The sequence below is a fragment of the Myotis yumanensis genome, unplaced genomic scaffold (genome assembly GCF_028538775.1).
Source record: "Myotis yumanensis isolate MYYU_CA2020_CCGP unplaced genomic scaffold, mMyoYum1.0.hap1 SCAF_3, whole genome shotgun sequence".
Lineage (NCBI taxonomy): Eukaryota > Metazoa > Chordata > Mammalia > Chiroptera > Vespertilionidae > Myotis > Myotis yumanensis.
In genome coordinates, this window is record NW_027223754.1 from 114,761,704 (window position 1) to 114,787,374 (window position 25,671).

The window sequence follows — 25,671 nt, forward strand, 5'->3', positions numbered from 1 at the left end:
CTCCAGGCCGTCACAGGGGGCGGGGACACAGCCCGATGATCGATTTGCATGATGGCATCCTGACCAATTTGCATATTATCCTATTATTAGATAGATAGTTACATAGTGTTACATATTCAGTGACATATTCAAATTATAAACAACCTTATGTAAGTCCAAGTAGCTCAATTTATATATCAATGCATTATTATTTCATCAGTGTGACTTGCTGGGTAGACAATATGTGCCAAAATCATTAATGACTTTATGCATGTTAAAGTATTACTCTGAATAAATTTTTTACCACTTGACTTTTGCAAGCAGTGTATGACTTTGTCCATTTCACCTCAGGGTGCCCAAATGGATTTTATCTTAAAAACAAAATATTGGGTAATTTTGAATGTGGAAAGTGATACTCTAATAGTTACTCTAATGTGAATTTATTTGATTACTAGTGGGACTGGACATTTTCCCTCTTTTTTTCTGGTACAGAATAAAACTTCAGATAGAATTACAATTAGTTGGAGAGTTACACATTTTAGACTGGCTTTATGAATAAAACTTTTCATTTCTCAGCTCGGAGTCTGAGGTCTAGGAGGCAGGGACGTGGTGGCGGTACTGCCAGTGTTCATGGCCCTGGCACGCCCCTTCCCCTGGTTGGATTTCAGAGCCCGTGAGGACCACCACCTGCAGCACATCAGTGACTGGGAGATGCCCTAAGACTTAGTTTTGGAATCAGACCCTTCTGACCATTCAAGGCCAGCACAAATTTTCCTGATCAAAGCTCAAACGGATGAATGAGAAGAAAGGAAGAGCAATCATTTAAACGATGTATCTCCAGGGTCACTTACTAGAAAGCATAGCTCATGCTCAACAATATTTCTAGATCACAGCCACAGCCAGCCAACCTAACCTTAGAACCCCAATATATTGTGTGACCTTAGCAATATATTACCACATAAAGAACAGAAATGCAAATAGATCCTTGGATAGTTTTGATGGCAATAACATCCACTCACAGGAGTAAAGCTTCCAGAGGAATATATTAAGCATGATCCTGACTGATCTATTTGTATTCTTTTAGTGCCCACAGCTAACAGCCGACTATGCAATAGTAACTTTGATTTCGTTAGAAAGGCTTTTAACTTATGCTCAGATCTACATTTGTCCCTCTAACTGGAAAAGAATAGCTTTGGGAGGTTTGGGACAATCAGGCTGTATGGAATGTGGACTACTGCCAGATCCTCAGGAATAAGATGGAAAGGCATTTTTTTGGAGCTACTTCAGTTTAATATTAACGTTCCTGCCAGTGTACTTTGACCTTTGCTCCTTAGGAGATGACAACCTGAATTTTCTATTTGCTCCTCTTAGCAAAGAAAGAGCACAGAACCTAGAGGCCATTTCTAGATTGTGTGAAGACAAATACAAAGACCGCGTAGAGCTGCTGTAAGAAGGTCTTTCAGTGCTGCCAATTTCACTGGTATTCAGCGGTCTAATACCATCCTCTCTTGAGGGACAAATGAGGCTTTGTAGCATCCTGAGCCCCTCACCTATGACGACTGAAGAAATATCACTCCTGCTCAAAAACCAGAAAAATTAGCATTTTCATCTAAAAGTCAGACATTGAATTCAACAGACTCATGGACAGCAAGGACAATGTTCATAGGAAAGAATGGGACCTTGTCAATGAAACACACTCCTTGTCCTTTTAAATGTAAACAGAATTACATTTTAAAGGCAAAAGCTCCCAACCCACACACAGGTACCTACTTAGGATGCAGGCTGATAGCTGTCAGCCATATGAGGTGTTTTTTTTAAATTGAAGTTTAAACTTTTAGACTTTAAAGACACTATATAACTTTTATGTCTTTCCTATTTTTCTGAACCCCCCCCCCCTTTCCAACATTGCTGCATATTCCTTTAGAACCAATGCAATATTACCATTAAAACATGGGACTCCTAACAACTCATAAAGCCACTTAGGAACAGACTGTAGCATGTTAGGTATTGAAGGGTTCTTCCTCCCTTCTACATCATTGAAGTTGCTAGTCATCATTGGCAATCAGTTTAAACCAAACAGCTGTGAATAACACTTGTCATTCAACTTCTTTGCAAGCACTACTTATTAGCATATTAGCATATTTGGGATAATAAGAGAAAGTATCAATCATTGATTTTCTACTTCTGTGGGGTCCATGCTGCATATCTTAAGAACTATAATGGTGTTTCTCATTTTCTGATGATTTTCTTTGTTAAATAAATGCATCAAAAGATATTTTTTATAATTCCAACCAACATGGTAGTTCAGTGATAACAAGCAAGTAATGGATAGAAGGTGACCTGAGAGTCTTGGTGCAATTTCAAGCTTTGATGCACTTGGGCCCCCTGAGGCCCTGCTCAGAAGTGTAGGTGCTGTGGACTTGCATCATTTGAAAGTTTAACTAAACTTCTCTTGAACTTATTTAGTTTTGTAGATTTTGGATAGTGGGCTTCTTATATTGTTTTTTGTTTGTTTCAGCCCTTTAAAGACAGCAGATATTGGCTGAAACAAAAACAAAAATGTTTAACTTAAAGTGGGGGCTGAGGCAAGAAATTAAAAGTAAAAGCTTAATATTTGAAATTTGCCGGACTCAATAAGTTTAAGAGAAATTTGGACTTTCAAATGATGTTTTATGAATTTGTAGCATTTTACTAGTACCAGAGCTTAAGTTGCACTAAGACTTTAGGGGGATACCTTGTATCTTCATAGAAATAATCTCCTCTTTTAAAAATAGTTTTGTGGGTTTTCTGTTTGTATGTTTGTTTCTTCAGGGCTGTGCTATATACCTGCCTTGATCACCAAACTTTCTTTCTTCTAGATTTGATAAAGGAAGATTATAAGAAGCAGTGTTAATTCACATGTAATAAGTGGAAAGGCAGTGGACTCTAATAGTAATATGAAAGTAGGTGAATGAACCAGCTTTTCTATCCCACATGTTTACCTGGCCCATTTAAGTCTTGCTTCCTAAGAGGAAACATGCATGTTAGGAACAAACCCTTACCTCAGGCTATAAAGGGCAGGAAGTTAAGTAATCAATCTTTTAGAACATTGGTAAAATGTCACCTAAATTTCAAATATTTTTTTAATTAATGTTCTCAACTATGTGAAATATTTCTCCTAGCTTCTCAAATGTATTCCTAGAAATTTTGTCTATAAACAAAGCATTTCAGGGCCAAGGAATACTTTCTCGCAATATAGCAAGGCTTCACACTGTATTAAATGCTGCAGGTTCCACCATTTTTAAAGGACAGAAGCATAAACAATTAAATAATGGTACATAAGATATTACAGTCTACCACCATAAAAAACATTGTTTATAAAGTTCAGAGTTTGGAGATTCAAGTATTAATTGAAGTTTTATGTTGAAAAGAATGCTACAACTTATGTGTATTTTCTTTTTCATGTTTATATTAAAAGAAAAGCTAATAAACTCTATTTTAATAAAAATAACTTTTTATTTCTGTCATCATTATATATCATAATTGAATATTAATTATAACCATCACTTACTTAGTATTCTGGTACATATTTCTTTTAAGTGATTCAGCATGACAAAGCATGTAACCATAAACTCAGTCTCTTAGAAAAATATGTCAGATAGTATTCTCTGTGGTTCCCAAGGACAGATTTAGTGTACAATTCCATAATTCAGGATCACTGAACAAAAAACATTTTATTCTTTTGACAAAGATTAACTGTTCCAACTACAGCTGTAGATGTGGTCATAGTCTCAAATGAGTCAGCCATGCTCCTGTGTGCAGGGGGCTCACAATTCTAGCCCAGGGAATAGATGACTAAAAAGTCAACACACAAATAAATAAAATCATACAGAATGTGAAGTGCTAACAGAAATCAAGCAAGAAGCTATTGAGCTGGAGAGTAGCAGAAAAGAACCCACTTTCCTAGTTTGGGCAGGATGCCCAGGACACGCTTCTCTGAGGTGACGTTTAAGTTAACACTGAAAGAAGTGTGGTGACCCTGATAGTGGGAGGGAGTTCAGGGGCACAGAGACAGGCAATGGCCAGATCATTGGGGCCTTACAGGCCCTGGCAAGGTTGCATTTTATTCAGAATTTAGTGGGAAAGTCACTGAAGTGTTTAGGGAAGGGATTGATGTGATCCTAAGTCTATGTACAGACAATCATGCTTTGTCACCCACGTAAAGAGCTGCTGCAGCTGCACAGATGAGAGACAATGGTGGCCTGGGGTAAGAAGCTGAAGATGGAAGGAGGGCTGACCCTCTCAACTCAGTCCACACAATGGAGTCACGTGCACATGAATGTAACTTAACTCTGCTGATTTTAAACCCCTCCCTATTCACACACCCAACCCCAATAGAAATAGGACTGTCTCCTTTTAAGAGAGCAATGTGAGAGCTGCTCTTTAGGGTCACAAAAGGAAATGCCCGTTTGAAGCAGTGGCCAGGCTCTATAATGTCTCCAACACTGCAGTGTGTGTCTGATCGAGATTGAGATCCAAATCCCAGCATTATTGAGTCCCCACCAAGTGCCAGAGCCTGCTCTAGGAGCTTCACATATATCCTGCTTCACTTGCTGTGGTAGAAAATAAAGCCATACTTAAGTTATTAAACAAGTAAATAAAATATGAGCTTTCATTCTTATTGTGAGAAGGCCATTGTCATCCTCTGAGTGCTCCTTTCCTTGAAAAATGGACCCCTCAGGTGCTTACTTCGTCCAATGGCAGGCCTGTTTACTTCTGTTGTGCAGAAGAGAGATTGAGAAGTCTGATTTGACTGCCTAAGTGTCCAATCTCTGCTCTGGTGAGGGTGGTACAGAAAAGAGGAAGTTCAGCTCTCGGGTCAAGGGGTTGAAGGCCTAACCACTATAGACAGCTGCACAGATTAGTGGGAGGTTGGTGAACCCTGGATAGCACTGGTCACTCCACAATACAGGAGACTGGGTTCCCAGTTACAACTCTAGTAACATATTTCCATTCACAGTTAATCAACTATTTATCTTATGAAACCTCAAAGGTGGTGGGTCAGGACAGAGTGCAACATCATGGCTCTGTTCCCAACTGGCCTTCCCCTAAGACAAGATTGGCCCTGGTCTTGGGCCTGGCTTACTGGCCCAGCATTTCACTCCATCACCATCACCACCATCCTGGTGAATTCCTTCTTGAGGGCCATCATTCATTGCCCATTTCTGACCACTCAGCTTAGCTAGGACCATTCCAGCACATCAGAAGAGTTATAATAACTTGAAAACCCACAGGGAAGGAGTCTGGATTTCTGATTTACCAGGGAAATCCTTGATGCCTTTGCATACTTGCCCACCTCCTCTCCAGCAGCCTTCACATTCCGTCCCCAGTTTGCTGATGGCAAGACAGAGCCCCCTGCCTTAGCCAAACGAAAAAGGGCTGTTCAGCCCAACTGCTCCAGATTCGGGGGCCTATCTGCCTTACAGCCACACATCTAAAAGGGGTATAAGTAATATCAGTTATATTTATGAAAATATTTATATTTATAAAAGTTACAGCGTGGTGACCAAAAAGCCAGGTATGATTCCCAGATCTCTGGCTTTGCTGACTGAAGGATGATAACATTGACTATAACAGGGATTTCTGGAAAGAATCAGATTTACAAGAAAGATATCTATTTTGGATACTTAAAAGTATGCAGTGGTTTTTAAAATAGTCAGGTGGAAGCTCTGGATGTCAAGTTCAGAAAAGAGTTGAGGTTGAGATTTGGGAATGATTGGACTCTTTGTGGTAGTTGAGTCACAAGTGTGATGTGGTTGGGAAGAAGAAGGGACTGAGATGGAACCTGGGGAGCAGGACCATTTGGAATCAAGCCTTCCAAGGAAACTAAGTAGGAGCTCCCGGGTAATAGGAAGAATTGTATTACAACCCAAAGGGAGAGGACATTCAAGAAGGAGGAATTTGTTCAACAGTGTTCAAGGCAACAGAGATCAAGAAACACAAGGGTTGAAGTCAGGTTATGAATTTCTCAACTAGATAGAACCTATTCAGGTCTGTTTGGCATATTATTGACCAAGGTCATGTGAGCAGATTACATTTCCTTTCAACAATTTCTACTTGGAGTTGTATCATTACACTCTTATCAACACAGTATTGACAATTACCTAATAAGCAGTAATTGCTGTAATTTAGGTCTTTTCATCACATCTTACTTTGTTGATTTTATCAGAACGGAAAAAAGTCACTTTCTTCTTGATACAAACAAAATCTAGTAGCGACTATATTCTTTTTTTGCTTAATTTTTTTCCACCGCCATTTATGTCCTCTTATACTTCCACCCACCACTCCCTGCCCCTGCAATCACCACACTGTTGTCTGTGTCAGTGAGTAGCTACTATATTCCCTTTTGGCTTTGCCACTTGGCTATGGCATTGCCCAGTACAGCAGGGGTTCTTTTGAGTTCAGTATGTCTATTCATGTGTCAGGTGATGGCTCAATTCTCCCACTCTTTTTATTGGAATACTAGCAAAACTTATTTTGAACAATATGTTATGACAGTGTTTGGTCTCACTTAACTGGGCATAGTGTTTATATACTTAGCCCACTTCTTTTCTCTTTTCTGACATTATTAAAGTATTTCTACTTTGAGCAATGGGATCATAAGTAGAAATGCAAATACAGACAGTGAACTCAAGTGTCAGTACTTGATTAAAGGACAATTCAGAAAATGCTTACGTTAACACTTCTAGGTCATTGAACTGAAAACATAAAATGTCACAATCCTCCTGTAGAGCTTGCCCTGGAGATTGCACCTTGTTGACCCATGTTTCAGAAACACTGCCAGGAAGACTGTGCCCAGTGAATGGCCACTCCTTCTTTCATGCCTAGATTTTATTTTCGATTTCAGAGTCTTTGAAGAAGAAGGCTTAAGTGGTTAGCCTTCAAGGAGTAACAACAGAAGTGATAGTTACTGGTCTGTGATGACTTCCACAGACCTGGTTTTAGAATCCTTTTTACTCCTTTCATATGTTCCCATCTTTTCTTACCATATAAATGGAAATTTCTTTGATAATTAACTATGGGGGTATTAACTTTTGCTTCATCTACATTGCCCAGTACAGTGACAGATTCCAACTGAGAGTTGGTTAAGTCTTCTTTTATTTAATACATACTCAAGCAGTTAATATGATTTGGGGGCGGGGGGGAGAGAAAAAGGCCTGCATAACAATTGTTATCACCATGGAGATATGCATCGAAATAAATTAAGGAGGCCTGGCTTTCTTCTTGTGGAAGAGTAGGCATGGCAAAGCCTGAAAGTATATCAGATACTAATTCTTACTGCCCATAAGAAAGAACATCTTCTAAAGCCTAAAGCCCTTTTATTTCTACGGACTTTCATGAGAAGTCCTGGTTTGGGGACAAGGAGGTCATTAAAGCTATTTACTGATATTTTCTTCTCTGTCTGAGCAACTGATAGGACTGAGCTTCTCCACATGGTCCTGTGACTTGCTGTGTGGCCAATCAAATGCGAGCAGAGGTGGCATATATCATTTCTAGGGAAACCTATAAAAGCTCGTGTCAGATCCACCACCACCATGCCAGCAATAATATTCAGATGATGGCTCCATTAATCTGTGTTCATGAGTGAAAGTGATAGACAGTAAAGCCCCCCATGACCATGGATAGACAGGTAGCTCAAGAGATAAATAAATCTTTGCTTTTTAGGGTATTGAGATTTGGGGCATGATGTTGATCTTCTTGATTTTACAGGGGTCGAGCACCTGAAGTGGTCACTGTACAGTGAAGAGAATTGACAAAAGGGTCTAAGCCAGGCAAAACATTTAGAAAGGGGGTTCAGCTAGCACTAACCCAGGTTATTTTAGTGATACAGTGTCTTACAATTCTCAAAAACATTTTGGTATAGATTATGTCACTTATTCTTCCTTGTGTTCTGGGGGCTATACCTATTCCTTCCAGGCCAAGTCTTCCTGGTTAGAGTCGGGTGCTCTCATGGTCCCAGCCTAATTTGAATATGTAGGAAACTGCACCTTGTTCATAACTGCATACCTTCTTTCCCATGTCCGTGCTCCACGGTTTCAGACGCATAGTGGGTGCTTTACAAATGCTCATTTGAAGAAACTGAGAAGTGTGGTAAGTGACAATTCTGAAGTTACAAGCTGGTAAATGGTGATCAGGATTCAAATCTAAGACTTAGCTGTCATTTACTGGGTGCTGAGGAAGAGGAAGCAGCCCTGACATCCAGGTGCTGGCCTGGGTGTTGCTATGAGCTCTTCTGGACTATCGCCACGGTGTTCTGTAGAATAAAAACAATGTCATAGAATACCAACCAGACAAGGCCATTCTCCGACCCTGATCCAGACAAAAGCAAGACCACTCCATAATCTTGTCTGAACATAGACAGAACCTGAACATTATCTAAACCACAAGATTGACCCAAAATGGCTATGACTGCCGCTTCTTTATCAGTGATGGCTTTTGCCTCCGATGGGTCTTCACTCCTTCTAAATAAGATTTATTAAGGCACCCAGTCACAGAACTACCCCACATCCTAATAGCACCCAATCCAGGGCAGGTTTTGCTTTCTTGAACTAGTCTCAAAATCACAAAACATAAACCCCATAATAAATTTTAAATATTTTATACTGTGGTACTCCATGGTTCCCCATGAATGGCATTCCTCCGCGCTACAAACTACCAGACATAAGAAACCCAACTCGGTCAGTCATGTGTGTTCCCGGTGGGCTCCAGGGCTGCGCGCATGCACTCGTGAGGGTTTCCTTACAACAATCCTGCAAGACCCCTACTCGACAGGTAGAGAAATGGTGGTTCACAGAGATGAATAATTTGCCCAAGTTCACACCCGGAGGAAGAGCCAGTCAACACATTTCAGATGAAGGCTGACCTGCCAGGAGCGCTCTCTCTCCTGCACCCGGCCCGCGCGTTTCCCCCTCCTCTGCATTTCTTCTTGAAAGTTCAGAGTGGGCCAGGTTGCGCACCTAAGACATGAGGCCATAATGTATCAAAAGAGATTTTTATTTCAGGCACCTGGGTGCAGGTGGGCTGAGTCTGACTAAAAGGAGTGAGTGGAGAGTGCAGGGAGGGAAAGGTTTTTATTAACTTTTGCGGCTGCAAGCCGTTCTGCTGAAGTAAGGGTCGGGTCTGTCCTTGGCTCCTCCGGATGCCAGGTGTCTAGTGGTTATCTAGGCTGTGCAGGGTTCAAGGCTGCACGCTTTCTGCAAGATATCTGCTCAGCACAGTAAGTTTCCTCTGCCCCGTTTTATTCTCTTTAACCCTTTCACTTGCCCGGCGACCGAATGCTACGGGGAGGTGCAGGGCAAACGTGTGATTTTTGTAACAGATCCCCCGTGTGCTTCTGTGAAAAACGACACCAGACCATGTCTTGCTCGGCGACCGCAGAGCCGGGAGTGCGCCCTCGGCGCCCCGAGCCCGCAGCCAAGTGGGCACAGCCCCAGGCCTCCCGGGCCAGGGCGCGAGCGACATCCGGGCGGACCAATCAAGGGGGCCAACCGCCGAGAGCGTGACAGCTCCGGGGCTCACTCCCCACTCTGGGCCCCGCCTCCCCGGCGGGCGGAGCTGAGTCCGCGGCCCCGCTGGGCCCAACCCGCCGGCCGCCAGCTGCCGCGCCGGGTCCGCTCGGCGCCTCCCGGAGTTCGCCCGCCGGGGCTGCCAGCCGACCGCCGCCGAGGTCACTCTGGACGCGGAAAGGCGCTTCCCGTGCTTTGCTTGCCAGTGAGGGCTGCCGTCCCCGCAGGTGCGCTGGGTCGAATTCCACGGCGATTGCCCTTCGCATCCTGGGGCCCCGCCTCCGGGCGCAGCTGCGCGGGAGGCGGGCCGAGCTCAGTATCCCCGAGGGGAGACCGTTCCCGGACCGCTGGCCCTTAACCTGGCAAGAATACTAACTGCGGGGTGAGTCAAAAATGAAATAAAAACTCCCTTTACGTTTGGGAGCTGTTTTCTAAGTGTCCCTTCCAGCCCGCTGTCAACAAGCCGCCAGATGACAATAACAAAGAGTGGCGCAACTGTCTCGTCCGGGAGCAACCTCACTGTTTCCCTCGTGAAAACCCGCCGGCGTGTACCAGGCGGGAACGCGGTGTGGTCACTGAGTCACCAAAATGGTGACAACTTATTAAAGAATTGTCTTAAAGACCGTGTGAGCCCTGCAAGGTTCTCCTTAAAATGACAAGTATGACCGTCTCAGGTTTACCAGGCACCCTATTCCAGAGTAAAAGTTACCCTTTGAAAGCGCTTAATGCTTTCTGTCCCGTCCCCTGGTTTGCTTGTTTAGGCAACAGAATTCCTCTAACTTTCCCATCAGTGAAAATCTAGCCTCTCAGAGAAAAATGCAACTCATTAATTGTCTCTCTCCTTTTTCTTTGTTATAGAAGTCAGCTACTGGCCTAAGCAATATGAAGATTTTCCTTGTAGAGCCTGCCATTTGCCTCAGTGCCTTTGCCCTGACTTTGATCACCCCACTGACAACACAATATGTGTACAGGAGAATATGGGAAGAAACAGGCAACTACAGCATTGCACCTGAGAGCAATATTTCTGAGTGTGAAAAAAACAAAAGCAGCCCGATTTTTGCATTCCAGGAGGTAAGAAATTAAAATACCCTAAAACATAAGAGGAAACGTGTAATGGGGTTTCAAATGAAAGAGTACATGGCACTCATCCGACATTGATCTCTCAGGGGTCAGCGTGAATCTCCTAAACCCCAAACCAAGGGCCTGTTTTCAGTTCTTACCCAGTTTGAGGTTCCCTGACACCTCTCACCGGCCTCTGCCACTTGAAATCCCCTTCTTCGATGACACTGACTCTTTGTCTTCCTCTCAGAAAGTTTCAGAGCAGTCTCACCTCCTCTGTGGCTCTCTCCTTCCTCCATCTCCCTGTCAGCCCCCTGAAAACCTGAGAGTTGGACCAAGGCCAGCACAGCTCGAATGACGGTTCTGTGGTCAGACAGGGTGAGGGTGAATCATGGTGTTTCTGCCTTTCCCTTGCTCACTTCCTCCCACTCCCCTTCCATGGCACATACATGACCCATCACTGAAGACTGTGGGGCCAGCCTCTGTCATGGGGGGTGGGGGGTGGGGAGGTGGGCCAGCACTGGTCATTCATTACTTGGTGACTTCCATGTGTGGGGACACCTGGAGGAAAGAGCACTCATTTTTGCTCTGGACACTAAAAATATTCAGCCAGATATTACAGAGCCTTTCCTTCTTCCTCTCTTCCCCCAATGTTTTCATCATTTAAAGCAAGAGGTCCATCACCATTCTCCTGTCCCCGCAGGCAGTCTTTAACAAAGTCTACCAAGGTCCAAATGCAAAGGAGATAGTATCCAGAGTTGGCATCTCCCCCCCCCCCCCACCCTCCCGCCACACACACACACAATGCCTCACAAACAAACATTTATAAACTTTGAACTCTTCCTGTTGGGAATATTTTGTGATGGCAAAAGAGTGGTGCTGCCTCCCCAGTCAAAGGACAAGAAAAGTTTATGGGAATTCAAGTCACCTGCCTGCTGCCTCTAAGATTGTCTTCTTAGAAAAAGATAATTCCAGGGTGACTGGGAGACGAGTTTGAGTGCCGGGGCAAATGGCAACGCACCCTGAGAAGGCTCTAGCACTTCCCGAGGTACACATACATAGACATGCATTGGAATGAAAAATACTATGAATTTCAAGGTATAGCTATAAGAGTAAACTGAGCAATTTCACTCATATTTAAAAATCTGTATGGATGAGTTTTATTTTTCAACCTTTGTGGGGTTGAGAGATATATAATATTTATACTCTTATAAATAAATATTGATCTAACCTATTTTCCAAACCTTCAAGTTTTCTGAGCCCTGTGACAATGAGGTACACCTACACACTGCTCTCTGGCAATGAGAGTAGTCTCCAGAGGAGCTCTTAACAAAATGGGGAGGCTGTGGGAAGGACACTCTTGGCTTAAGGGTGAAGAGGTAGGAAATTCTAGACGTGTTTGTTGACTTTTGTGGAGGAATGAATCCATTTTTAATCCCCTTACCACTCCCTCTTTCCCTTGTTAAATGATTCATTTTGAAGTGTTCAATTGGCCATTGGGGTCTGTTTTCCTTTTTTGGGGTGGGGGGATCTGTTCTCTTCAGATAACTTTCAAGATAGGGACTTTGCTATTGGAGGGGACAATTTAGGGTTACCAACAGATCACAAAGTTGTTCTTGCGCAACAATTTATATTTAAACCTTTTTTTAAAGAAAAAGATGTTTTTATTTATTTTAGAAAGAGAGGGAGAGAGAAAATCATCGATGTGAGAGCGGGTGAAACATCAATTGGCTGTCTCCTACACACCCCCTACCAGATATTGAGTCTGCAACCTGGGCATGTGCCCTGACCAGAAATTGAACTTGCAACCCACTGTGGTGAAGAAGTTACAGCTCTGGCCTTCCTGGAGTGTAGGTTAGAGTGGAGGAGGCACACAATGAGTAGATCAGTTAAAATATGTCCTGTCAGGGAGTGGTAAGTTTCTAAAGAAAAACGGATGGCAGGATAAGGGGAAAGAGCACTTGATGGGGTTAGTGGAATATCTTTGAAGGGGAAGGCCATCATAGTAGGCCCTCTAAGGAGGTGACATTTGAATTGAGGAAGTGGGCTGTGTGACAGTCAGGTGGAGGGAACAGCAACTGCAAAAGATAATTAGCATAGAGCGTTTGAGGAGTGAGGAAGTGGAGATGAAATCAGAGGAGTCATAGTTTCAGGCCACCCACACCACTGCAAGGAGCTGGATTTATTCCAGTGTTAGGACAGCCATTAGGGGATTTTGAGCAAAGTAGTGACAGGAGCTGATGTGTGTTTGTAAAGATCATTCTAATGGCTATGAAGATCATTCTGTTGGGGTGGATATGAATCAGATTCATATTACCATCTGACACCAGAGTTCAATCTTAATCATTATGCCAAAAAGTACAACTGGGGAATGGTAATTGTTGCGAGAGAAGGTTCCGAGGAAGGAGAGGTTACATCTGTTTGGGACTTCCAGGGAAATCCAAGCTGCACTGTGCCTGGAACTTACCGAGCATTTGGGGAGTGAGTAGAGACAATGCTGAAAAGTGCAGTTGGACTTGGCAGCCTTAGTACCAGACTAAGGAGTGTCAACTTTCTCTAACAGGCACGGGGGAGATCCTGAAGCTTCTAGGCAGGTGAAAGACATGCTGATAGAGTGTCTATGATCTGCAAAGTGAGAAGACTAGCACTACTTACTGAATTGAATAAAGAGACCAGGCAGATGACAGAGTGGTCCAGGCGGACACTGATGAGAGTTGTTGCTCCATTGGCAACTATGACTATAAAGAAGGATAAAGGCTTGAGAAACGGGGTGGGCAGAATAGATTGTGTCAGTGGGGCACAGGTAAAGGAAAGGCTAGAGCTAAATGACTAAGTTTTGAGTCTGAATGACAAGAACATTTCTTGCACACCTGGAATTGTTTGAATTACATGAATATGTAAAAATAGAAATAGGCTTACTATTTTTAAAAAATTAATTCAGTATTTGACAGTTTTGTGGTTCATCAGTTGTTTAGGGTGCTTTCTAAATACTACATGAATAAATATTTTAATGAGTTTGTAATCCCCCTTATAAAAATTACACATTCTTTATATAAAATTTGGAAAATACAGAGAAGTGGCAAGCTGAAAATGCTTTTAAATCACCCCAAATTCTTTCCGTCAAATAACTAGTGTAACAGTTGTGACAGCTGCCAGTCTGTGTGTATACATAGTCATTTGGGGTTTTGGGAGAGCTGAGTTTATCTCATTCCTCAGTTTACCACATGCTTCCATTTTTAGTTAGTGCAAAGCTCCTCTTTGGGTTTTATCTTAACTTTTAGTAAAGAAAGGAATGTTTCTCACTAGTCTATTTGTGGAGACACAAGTAAAAAGGACATTGAAGCTCTTCCTAATTAAAGTCTATGAAATATCACATTTACACATGCTATTCATTCTCCCTTTAGAGCAGAGAGAAAGACATATCACGGAAAAGGATATTGCTCTGGTATTAGAACAGAAATCTGATCTCTCAGTGCTAATTGTTCGTACAAGAAGGACAACTCATTACATGGCCAGTCCCCAAGGCCTTGGGGTCTAAGGATTCCCTATGTGAGACAAAGACACATTAATACACACATTTTTAATTTTATTGGTTAAAGTCCCCACCATGGAATTTGAATGTTATGACTGAGCAGTGATGATTATCACCTTTTGACGTGTGCTTTGTGAACTGGATGAAGATTTTAGCTGTGTAAGCCCACACACCAGATTCCCCATACCTGACCTTATGGCAATGTGTAGTAGACACCATGCTATTTTTATATGCACTATACAAACCTCTGTAAACACACTGACTTCTTTTTATTTCTTTGCAGGAAGTTCAGAAAAAAGTGTCTCTTTTTAATCTGCAAATGGACATAAGTGGGTTAATTCCTGGTCTAGTGTCCACGTTCATACTTCTGTCCCACAGTGATCATCATGGACGAAAATTCCCTTTGATTTTGACTTCTGCTGGCGCTCTTGTGACAAGTGCCTGGCTCTGTTTGCTTTCCTATTTCACCTTTCCATTCCAGCTTTTGATTGCATCTACCTTCATTGGGGCACTTTTTGGCAATTCTACCACATTTTTGGGTGCCAGTTTCGCCTACATAGTTGATCAATGTAAAGAAGAAAAACAAAGAACAATTCGAATAGCTATCATTGACTTCATACTTGGACTTGTTACTGGATTAACAGGGCTGTCTTCTGGCTATTTTATTAGAGAGCTGGGTTTTGTGTGGTCCTTTTTCATTATTACTATGGCTCATACTGTTAACTTGATTTATATTTTATTTTTTCTTGGTGATTCACTGGAGGAGTCTTTATCTCAGAATGTTTCCATATCATGTAGTGAAAGCTTTAAAAACCTATTTTACCGAACTTACATGCTTTTTAAAAATGCTTACAGTGGGCAGCGGTCTTTGCTCTGCTTGTTACTTTTCTCAATGATCACTTATTTTTTTGTGATAATTGGCATTTCCCCCATTTTTATCCTCTATGAATTGAATTCACCACTCTGCTGGAATGAAGTTCTTATAGGTTATGGGTCAGCTTTGGGTAGTATCTCTTTTTTGAGTAGTTTCCTAGGAATATGGTTTTTTTCTTACTGTATGGAAGATATCTACATGGCCTTCATTGGAATTTTTACCACCATGGTGGGAATGGCTATGACTGCTTTTGCCAGAACAACATTGATGATGCTTTTAGGTGAGTTAAAAATGTAGCCTTAGAACTAACTGTGAATTTGGAGTTTATGTCAAATGAATTTAGTCTATTGGGTGAGAAATAATATAAAATTCTCTGTTTAATGCATTCTACTTCAATTAATGGTAATTTGTTAAAAGCTAGTTTTCCAGAAGCTGAGCACCAATTTGCTTGAAAAGGTAATTCACATAATAACCACAGTTTTCCAAATTTGCATATTTTCCAAAATAATTGTTCTGAGGAACATTCTTCTTATGAATTACTTCAATATAGCTTTCACCAAATTTATTATTTCTTAAAATGCTGCTAACAAGGCTACTTTACCTTTAAAAAATGTTAAGACAATTATGTAAAGTATACAGATTTAGAAGAAAAATTCATACTTACTAAGTACATTCAAGAAAAACAATTCTCTATGACAAAGGTTTTCATATTGATCTTTTGACAAATTGGTCATTTCATAAATTAGCTTTTGATGAACCAGTTTTGGCAAATTGGACTGCTTTCTAATTACCTATCTCTTAAGTGATTTTTGTAGGGCTTGAGTGAGATACTGCGTTCAAAAGGACTAAAGGACCTGCAAGTTGGGATCTGGAAAGATATAGTCTGTCTTCCTCTACAAAAGGCAGTGTCATCCTCTTGATACCTTGCAGGGAAGCAAGGTGACCAAACAGAATGGGGCTTAATTTCCATCTCCAGCACTAGGTGATCTTGGGCAGGTTAATTAAATACTCTGAACCCTCGTTTTTTCACCTTTAAATGGGCATAGTACTACCTAATTCAAAGGATTATAATGAATATTAGAAGAGATTACAGTAAAGCATTTAGCACAATGCCTGGTATTCAGTAAATCCTAGTTCTCCCTTAGAGTTGACAAGACCAAGTTAGTTCATCTATGTGGAAACATGTTGAAAACTTTAAAGTGATCTGCAAATGTAATATATTACTATTTTATATTCCTAAAAATACTACTGACTATTAAGGGTCATAATTTATGGCCAGATACAATTTGTGTCCATGAAGTTTTTCAGTCACAATGATGAACAAGCAAGAAGATAAAGAACCAATTTATCAATAAAAGAAACAATATAATAAAAGAATGCTAACACTAAAAATGCCAACTCTGAAAAATCAAAAACAAAAAGCAAACAGAAAAAACTAACAGTCTCAACTTGCTACACAAGAGATTACTACAATAATTAGGGAAATAGCAGCTCAATCCCCATTGGCATATCTGGACCTAAGACTTCCATGAACTCTTGTTCTTAGCACTGGAATTAAGAATTTGAGAGTAAACTCACCTTAAACTGACCTGTCTATAGTCTATCTTAATTCACTAAGTAGAATTCTATAATTCATTCTATCTTTAGATGCAATGACGTAGGGTGCTAATAGAAATAAAATACTTAGAGAGAAAGTGTTTTACACAAAATTGACCATTAGTTTTCTGATTTCTAACCATTTCTCTCACAGTCAGGCTGCTCTTCCTCTTCACTATTGTGCCGCTTTCTGTTCTACGGTCTATGATGTCAAAAGTGGTTCATTCTACTGAACAAGGTGAGTTTAATTTGGAATATAATGAATCAAAACCTATCCCAACTCAAATCTGCACAATCAATGTTTGCTTCAGAGTATGCTATAGCCTTTTTTCTGCATAGACTCCCTTTTTTTCTAATCCTTACCTGAGGATATTTTTTTTTCCCATTGATTGTTTTTTAGAGAGAGTGGAAGGGAAGGGGAAAGACAGAGAGAAACATCCATGTGAGAGAGACACATCGATTGGTTGCCTCCGGCATGTGCCCCAACTAGAGCTGGGGATCAAGCCTGCAACTGAGATATGTGCCCGTGACCGGAATTGAACCCAGGATCCTTCAGTCCAGAGGCCAATGCTCTATCCATTGAGCAACCAGCCAGGACTGCACAGACTCCTTTTGAATTAAATGGTAAGTTCTGTGTTAGGGAGAGGCTTCTATTCAGACAAGGGAGCCCCTGCCAAGGGCCTCATACTTTAGAAGGTTTGCTCTTGCCAGGCCCCACCCCAAGAGGAGAAGAGACCTCAGGGCCAGGTGGATATGCCCTCTGAGCCCACAACATCTCTCCCCTCTAGACTACCCTCTGAGTACCTAGGTCCCCATAATCATAGCCAAACAGCTCTGGGCTCATATCCAGTGATGCCTACATAATCCTCTTCCTGAGGCCCTTTCTCCTGAAGTAGGACTGTGACCTCAGTGTACTCACCTCTAGACCAAAGGGTTAGCCAAGCAGTGACTCTTCATAGGAGACCTGGCCTGACCTTGGAATTGCAGAGCAGGGTGTATGCAGCCATGAGTAAAAGGCCCTTGCTGAGCAGGGTGGAGCAAGAGATAGAACACATGGTGGGATTCAGCCTGCAGCTGGGGACGGAGGGCCAGAGGCCAGCTCTCCCACAGCTGTCAGGTTCCTACATGGAATCCTAAAAAGTCTCAGAATTCTGAATTTATGTCTGATCGTCCAAATTATTGCAAAGGTATATTTCTTAGAGTAGGAAGGCAGAACATATATTAGTTAATAGTTTGTTAATCAGAATTATAACCTGTAAATATTTAAAATCTAATATGTAGGCCTCTACTTGTATTCTTAGGCTGGGCCTGAATCAGAGTCCTAGCAAAAAACAGGACTCCACTCAGATGGTTCATTAAAGAGATGCTAATGAAATACAGTGGAGAGAAGTGTGCGTGTGGAGGCACCCGCACAGGGTGGCCCAAATAGAGAGGGAGCAGAGAAGAAACACCACATCCTTCTTCTCCTCCTTCATCCCATTAACCAAGTACAATAGGAAGTTGGGCCATCAAGGAAGTCCAAGTCATAGAATTTGTGGAATGAGCCTCCCAAGTACAAGCAAGGCAAGAAGAGCAAACAGTTGAAGGGGAGGACAGGTAATAACCAGTACAAAAGGAAAACAAAAATTAAATTTCTAGTTAGAACTAGTTACTAGTAAAATGTCAGGTGTATGGAGTTGTCCCCCTTCCCCTTTGTATCATCTGGATATCATTGAACTTTGGAACTTTTCTTTTGTTTCATGTCTTAGCCTGATGCATATGTTCATATTAATTGTTTATAATTCATAATTACACTATTCTTTTTATGGCAGGTTAGTCAACACTGGGGAAGGCTGCATAATTCAATCAATTAAAAGTATATTTCTTGATTCTTTTTCACTCACAAGATGTAGCTGTATAGTGTATTCATACAGCTTTTTATAGAATATGTGATGATAAGTAGAAAACTTAATAACATAAACATTATTTTGTATGTAAAACTCTATTTGCTTCCTTGAATTATGCAGTGGTCATGACACCAAAAGCACAACAATAAAAGAAAAACAGATAAATTAGACTCTATTCAAATTAAAACCTTTTATCCACCATCAAGAAAGTGAAAAGACAACCCACAGAATGGGAGTATATATTTGCAAATCATATGTCTGACAAGGCACTTATATTCAGAATATATAAGAATTCATAAAACTCAACAGCAAAAAAGACAACCAATTGAAAAAATGGGCAAAGTATTTGAATAGACATGTTCCAAAGAAGATATATAAGTGGCCAATAAACACATGAAAAAATGTTCAACATTAGGCATCAGAGAAATGCAAATCAAAACTATTAGATGGCTAAAATAAAAAAGACGGTGTTGGTGAGGATGTGGAAAAATTGGAATCCTCATACACAGCTGGTGGAAGTGTAAAATGATACAACCATTTTGCAAAACAGCCTGGTAGCTCCTCAGAAAGTTACAATTAGTTACCTTATGACTCAGCAATTCTATTCCAAGGTATGTACACAAGAGAAATAAAAACACATGTCCACATAAAATTCGAACACAAATGTTCACAGCAGTATTATTTATAACTAGAGGCCTGATGCATGAAATTTGTGCAAAGGGCTCGGCCCCGCTACCACGGCTTAATCCAGAAGGTCATCGGGTCTAATTAGCATATTATACTTTTATTATTATAGATAGCTAAAAAGTAAAAACAATGCAAATGTCCGTGAACTGATGAATGAATAGGCAAAACGTGGTATATCAGTACAATGGAATATTATTTGGCAATAAAAAGAAATAAAGTACCGACACATGCTACAACAGGGATGAGCCTTGACAACATTATGCTAAATGAAAGAAGCTAGTCACAAAAGGCCACATTTTACCATATAAATATGATTGCATTTATATGAAATGTACAGAAAAGGCAAATCTGTAGAGATAGAACTTAGATAAGTGCTTTCCAGTGGCGTGGGAGAAAGGGAGTGATTGTTAATGGGTACAGTTTCTTTTTGGGATGAGGAAAATGTTCTAAAATTAGGTAGTAGTGATGGTCACTCAACTCCATGAACACACTAAAAGCCACTGAACTGTACCATTTAAAAGGGTGGGTTTATGGTACAAGCAGGGCAAGCAGAGCATTATATCTCAAGCTGTTTGAGGGGGGAAAGAAAAGTCTACTGCTTGACTTAGAGCCAAAAGAGACTTAACAGGATGCATAGTTTATTTTTGTTTACATTTTATTTCATTTACTTATAAAGGCTTTTAAAAAGTCATTTCATATTGTTAAATGTAGTGACATTTTAAAATGGTTAGTTTACATTTTGCAATTTCCTGTTCTGAATTGTGATAACTTTTAGTTTTATCCTGTTGTCATTGGAACTACTCTGCATTGTTCTAGGCCACTCCATATAAGGGACTTGAGCATCCATGGATTTTGGTATCTACAAGGGTCCTAGACCCAATGGTGTGAGGATACCAAGGGACAACTGTAGTTAAGTTTTCGACTGCAGGGGAAGGAGGGAGAGTGCCCTTAATCTCAGTGTTGTTCAAGGTCAACTGTATTGTGTTTTCAACATCTCTCACATCAAGTCCAAGGAGCACTCTTGACCTCAGTTTCTTCACCCACAAAATGGGTTACTGTCTTCTCAGGGATTTTGAGGGGATAGCTTTCACTCACCAAGTATGTCCTAGTGTTTGTTCTTATCAATGACTAACAGTTTTCTCCATTTGTTTTTGTTTGTTGTGTAACTCAGTCTTTTCTTTTTTCTCCCTCTGTACCCCACCCCCAAACAGGGACTCTGTTTGCTTGTATTGCTTTCTTTGAAACACTTGGTGGAGTCATTGCAGTTTCTACTTTTAATGGAATTTATTCAGCAACTGTTGCATGGTACACAGGCTTCACCTTTCTGCTGTCTGCTGGTCTATTACTAATTCCAGTGATCAGTCTATGGTATGTACTTATTTTTTAATCATTTTATGAAAGGATAGCTGAATTAAATGAATTCCATAGCATCACCAGTAAAAGTGCATAGGTCTGTTGAAGTTTGGCCTCAAAATGTACATTTCTCACAAAATTTAGACATGAAAATATCTGTCAATAATTTTGGAGACTTAGGAAAAAAGAGACAGGGACACATTGACCAGAACTAGGAGAAAGAAAGATTGGGTCAGATAGAGACTCTGGGAAGTTGGCCCTATCTCTTTAAAATATGAACCATTGATTAAATTAGCATCTCAGACTAGGTATAGATATATATTCAGACTATGATTTCCTAGAGTGCAATGTCCCCTGGTGGTCAAAGATTATTGTAAGAAGATATATTTTAATCAGGATTCTTGGATAATGACGAGCAGATAGCAGGCACTGAATGTTAGGAATTCTCTTTCCAGAGAGTTGGCTTGTTTAATGACTCCCTTTTTAATTGTCAGTATCCAAATAAATACAAAGTACAAAATGCTTTTGATGAATAGTACATAGAATGAAAAGATAGAGGCATAAACATATGCCTTTGCCTTTCAATTAACAAAAAAGTATAAGCTAATTAGGTGTGATTGCAGAAGTTCCCAAGCAGATGTATTTGACACATTCTTTGGGGCCAAAGCCTTGAGCTCTGAGCTCATTCACCTGTCTCTGCTGGGCTTGGCCCATTCCACGTGGTGATAGCATGGCCATGAGGCCTCAGGAGAAGAAATTGGGGCCCAGCCTTCAGGCATCACTGCCTTCTCCTCTGCACTCTGGGAGGTGGCTGTGGGTATGGGAGGACAGCACCTATGTGCACAGGCTGTAGGCATTCTCCCGGGGCTGTGAACTCCTTAGAGGGCTGGCCCATGTCTCATTCATCGTAGGACCACAGTATATATTGTCTCAATTAAGTTCTGATACCTCGGTCTGTGTAAGACAGAGTGCAGTAGTATTTACAGTTCCTCTGTGATTTTGATGAAAAGTGATTTTTACTAGGCATCTTTTTTTAAAAAATAGATTTTATTGATTTTTCACAGAGAGAAAGGGAGAGAGATAAAGAGTTAGCAACATTGATGAGAGAGAAACATCGATCAGCTGCCTCCTGCACATCTCTTCCTGGGGATATGCCCGCAACCAAGGTACATGCCCTTAACCGGAATCGAACTGGGACCTTTCAGTCCGCAGGCTGACGCTCTATCCACTGAGCCAAACCGGTTTCGGCTAGGCATCTTTTTTAAAAGAAATTATTCGCCTATTGGCAAAATTAAAAGTACATGATGACACAATCAACCTTATACATTGCTGGTAGTAATGTTATTCGGCACTCTCATTTTCAGAAAACAATTCATAAACATATATCAAAAGCTTTCTTAAAAGTTCTTAATATCTGACCCAGTGATTCCTTTTAGAAACCTATCCCAAGGAAATGATTAGTAATGCCAAGACTTATATATAAAGAAGTTCGTTATGGCAGAATTTTTTTTAAATGAGTAAAATGTACAACAATGGTTAAAGATGGTGCATCCATATCATGAAAAATAGTATAAGAATTGCCTGCATGGAGAGTAGAATAGTGGGTACTTTTCATTTTAGTCTTCATATTCTGTTATGAACACATTACTTTTATAACAGGAAAAATCAGTGCAGCTGGATAAAAGGTAGTTATCCTCTTAATAAAGCTTCTAATATTGTAGGTGGTCTTCTAAGATTTTTTTAACCCTGTACTGTTCAATAATTTTAAAATGAAAATTACATACTATTTTAATTATTTCTAGATGGCTTTTTGTCCTACTTCACTTATAGCTATTGAACATGCACTTCAATCATAGCTTTGGTCATAATTATTTTTTGTGGACTACACAGCGTAGACAATGGGCCAAGTGCACATTTTAGGGATCTGGAAGAGAAAGAACTCATGTAGTTTTTTTTGTGTTTTGTTAATCCCTCACCTGAAGATACTTTTCCATTTATTTTTAGAGAAAGTGGAAGGGAGAGAGACAGAGAGATCAAAACATCGATGTGAGAGAGACACATTGATTGGTTGCCTTTGCAAGCCTGCAACCGAGGTATGTGCCCTTGACCGAAATCGAACCTGGGACCCTTCAGTCTGCAGGCTGACCCTCTTTCCATTGAGCCAAACAGGCAAAGGCAGAACTCATGTAGTTTTTAAATTCTTTTCAGAATGCTATGGAAATGAGCCTGTAGGACTCAAAATACCAGTATGTTCTTTCTATGCATAATCTGCATAATTTCTCAGAAGCCGCATAACCAGGGAAAAGGTGGAATACAGACTATTTATTTGTGTTGCTTTAGTCGCAATTTTTAAATGTCCTGTTTGCTTGTACAGTATTGTCAAGTGCAGCAGCTGGAACAAGAGAAGCAATGAACTTCTTATCCAGGAAGATGCCAGTGAAGACACATCAGACCCATGATTCATTGTGATTTCAAAACAATGCTCATGCCATGTACTCTGACTTGTGAGGCGTACCGCCCAGCTCAGTCAGTGCTTCAGGAACAGGCAGTGGTTATGTCCTTGCTTCTGGCCCGAGCAAGGAGAGGAGCCACTACTCCAGCGCCTGGAGGACCGCGCACTTCGAGCACTTTATGAACATCGTGTGATGTGTTTCCGGTACAGAGAAAAAATCTCAAAACACTTGCCCTTTTGGGATTTACAAACGAAACTGAAACTTAACGGTATCAGGAGGGATTAAGACACTTGATATGATCAAGTACAATAACCGCCCTGGCATACTCCAGTCTCTCACACTGAGGCCTCCGTTTCTTTATAAAATGGCTTTCTGACCTCTCTAGGATTTTGAAGGACAACTGGCAAAAATTATGATGAATCATTCAATAGAAAAATAATAATAGAAGTTTTAAATATTTATAATTTTACCTCTACTTAGGTAGTGCTTTGTTTTATAGAGCCCATCAAGGTACTATTGATAGTAAAAGCTTTTAACAGATGCAAAATCCTTAAAATAGAAGCTCTTGAAAGAATACATTATTTTCATTTTTCCTAATATGTTTCATCCGTGACAGGTATGATAATATTTCTATATGCAACAAAGGGTAATTAGAAAAATCAGATTATAAATAAAATTGTTTCTAAAGAAATGTAAAAGCTGAATAAATAGTCAATCGGGAAGTAAAGTGATATTATAGCACCAGTCTTCATTCCTTATTTCTGTCAAAGGGTACCCATTTCTTACTGGCTCACACCCATCCCAGGTCTCCCCTGGACCCTGAAAGCACCACATGCTTTCATCCTTTACACACTGTTCCATTTGCCCTCCCTCCCTGGTGACACTGAAACTTCTAAGTCTCAGCTAAAATGCTTCTTCCTTTGTGAAGCCTTGACATTTTCCCTGTATCTGCCCTGGTCCGGCCCCACTGTCCCGCAGAGCCCACAGCTCTGTGTCTCCTTCCATACTAGCATTTTCCAGGGCTTTGTAACGTTTGTTTCCCCTACCAGACAAGGAGCATCTTGAGGGAAGGTACAGTCTGATTCCTTATTAAATCCTCAATAAATATTTGTTGAACCAAATACAAAATTTTGTTTTTACTTGTAAAAATAATTTGAAGCCACATATTTAATGCATCAGGAGAGTAACCACTGATACGCTATACTTGTCAAGCCAGCTTTCAAATAAATTGAAAAATATAGTAGCCTGTATGCTTTTTAAGTTAGTTGAGAGTATTTTCACAGGTCCTTCAACATCTCCCATTTTCTAAGTCATCATATGTAATAACACAAATGCTTTGAAGCACAACTAGTTCATTAACTTCTTTGTAATCTCTTGAAAGCAGATAGTCTTCTGTTTGATTGCACTGCTTATGGCTTTTCCTATAGGAAAATTAGTGATTGCTTAACTAGCAAACAGCACTCATCATTTAAAATACGAGATTTTGCCCTAATCCAGGGGTCCTCAAACTACGGCCCGCGGGCCACATGCGGCCCGCCGAAAACATGTATCTGGCCCGCCGGGTGTTTTTGCCGCCGCTGTGTGCACAGGAATTTGTTCATAGTTTTTTTTTAAACTATAGTCCGGCCCTCCAACGGTCTGAGGGACAGTGAACTGGCCCCCTGTTTAAAAAGTTTGAGGACCCCTGCCTAATAGGTTTGGCTCAGTGGATAGAGCGTCGGCCTGGGGACTCAAGGGTCCCAGGTTCGATTCCGGTCAAGGGCATATACCTTGGTTGCAGGCACATACCCAGTAGGGAGTGTGCAGGAGGCAGCTGATCGATGTTTCTCTCTCATCGATATTTCTAACTCTCTATCCCTCTCTCTTCCTCTCTGTAAAAAATCAATAAAATATATATTTTTAAAATATGAGATGTTCTTGCCCTGGCTGGTGTGGCTCAGTTGGTTGGAGCATCATCCCATGTGGGTTCCATTCCCACTTGGGGCACATACCTAGGTTGAGGGAGCATATGGGATATGTGTTCTCACATCAGTGTTTCTCTCTCTCTCATTCTCTCTCCTTTCCTCCCTCTCATACAAATAAAGTGCTAGGGGTTCTTATTTCCAAGACCATTTTAGGTTTGGGAGCTCATGTAAGAACTGAGTGATGCTCAGATTTATTTATTTTTGTTTTCCTTCCTGTGCAATGCTCTTCCCAAATAAAAGCACAAGTACCTTCCTATTTACAAAGTATCTTTCTATATTACCTAATTTTATCCTCTTAATAACCTATAGCATAGAGCAATTCATTTCCTCATTTTATAGGGTAAGTCCCAGAGAGACGTGACTTGACAAGCAGTAGTCCTGCATAGGAGGGACTTGTCCCTTTTCTCCACTCTTGTGCTCACTAAATAATCCTCTGGTTATGCAATCACAGCTAGGGGGACACCTGACAGGTTATAAACCCAGCATCAAGAATTGTGTCAGCTGGAGCATGAGGTGTCCCTCAAAGAACACGCTAGCACAATCTGTACCCAATTAAAGTACCTACAATATTGCCGTTTTGAGGTTAGACAAGACAGACTGGGGAAAAGCTATCATCTAATCTCCCATAATGTAACCTGTGTATCTTATTATTAGCAGAAAGAATATTAATGGGTGACTTGTTTTTATCAAGTCCATAGAAAGAGAAACAGAAAGGAAAAACATGCTCCTTTTTATGCAGCACT

At 40.8% G+C, this 25,671-nt stretch overlaps 1 protein-coding gene and 1 pseudogene across 2 annotated transcripts; both read left to right on the plus strand.

The window, feature by feature from the left end:
• Positions 1–642: 642 nt before the first annotated feature.
• LOC139005219 (cyclin-Y-like protein 1) lies at positions 643–1,491 on the plus strand (annotated as a pseudogene).
• Positions 1,492–9,620: 8,129 nt separating this feature from the next.
• Positions 9,621–24,907, plus strand: SLC46A3 (solute carrier family 46 member 3). Of its 2 annotated transcripts, none has more exons than XM_070409401.1 (6): positions 9,621–9,751; positions 10,383–10,595; positions 14,399–15,269; positions 16,740–16,823; positions 20,370–20,526; positions 22,886–24,907. In XM_070409401.1, the coding sequence occupies exons 2-6, from the start codon at positions 10,407–10,409 to the stop codon at positions 22,968–22,970; spliced, it is 1,386 nt and encodes a 461-aa protein (XP_070265502.1). In that variant the 5' UTR covers positions 9,621–9,751; positions 10,383–10,406; the 3' UTR covers positions 22,971–24,907. The 2 variants fall into 2 exon arrangements, with proteins under 2 accessions (XP_070265502.1, XP_070265501.1); XM_070409400.1 differs by having other exon boundaries at positions 9,621–9,906; positions 22,886–24,906.
• The last annotated feature ends 764 nt before the right edge of the window (positions 24,908–25,671 follow it).

Excerpts from the sequence above, each read along its gene's own strand:
- SLC46A3 (XM_070409401.1), top strand. The coding sequence starts at position 10,407 with ATGAAGATTTTCCTTGTAGAGCCTGCCATTTGCCTCAGTGCCTTTGCC. Across the intron at positions 16,824-20,369 it reads GGTTCATTCTACTGAACAAG|GGACTCTGTTTGCTTGTATT; the intron begins GTGAGTTTAATT and ends ACCCCCAAACAG. Across the intron at positions 20,527-22,885 it reads ATTCCAGTGATCAGTCTATG|TATTGTCAAGTGCAGCAGCT; the intron begins GTATGTACTTAT and ends TTGCTTGTACAG.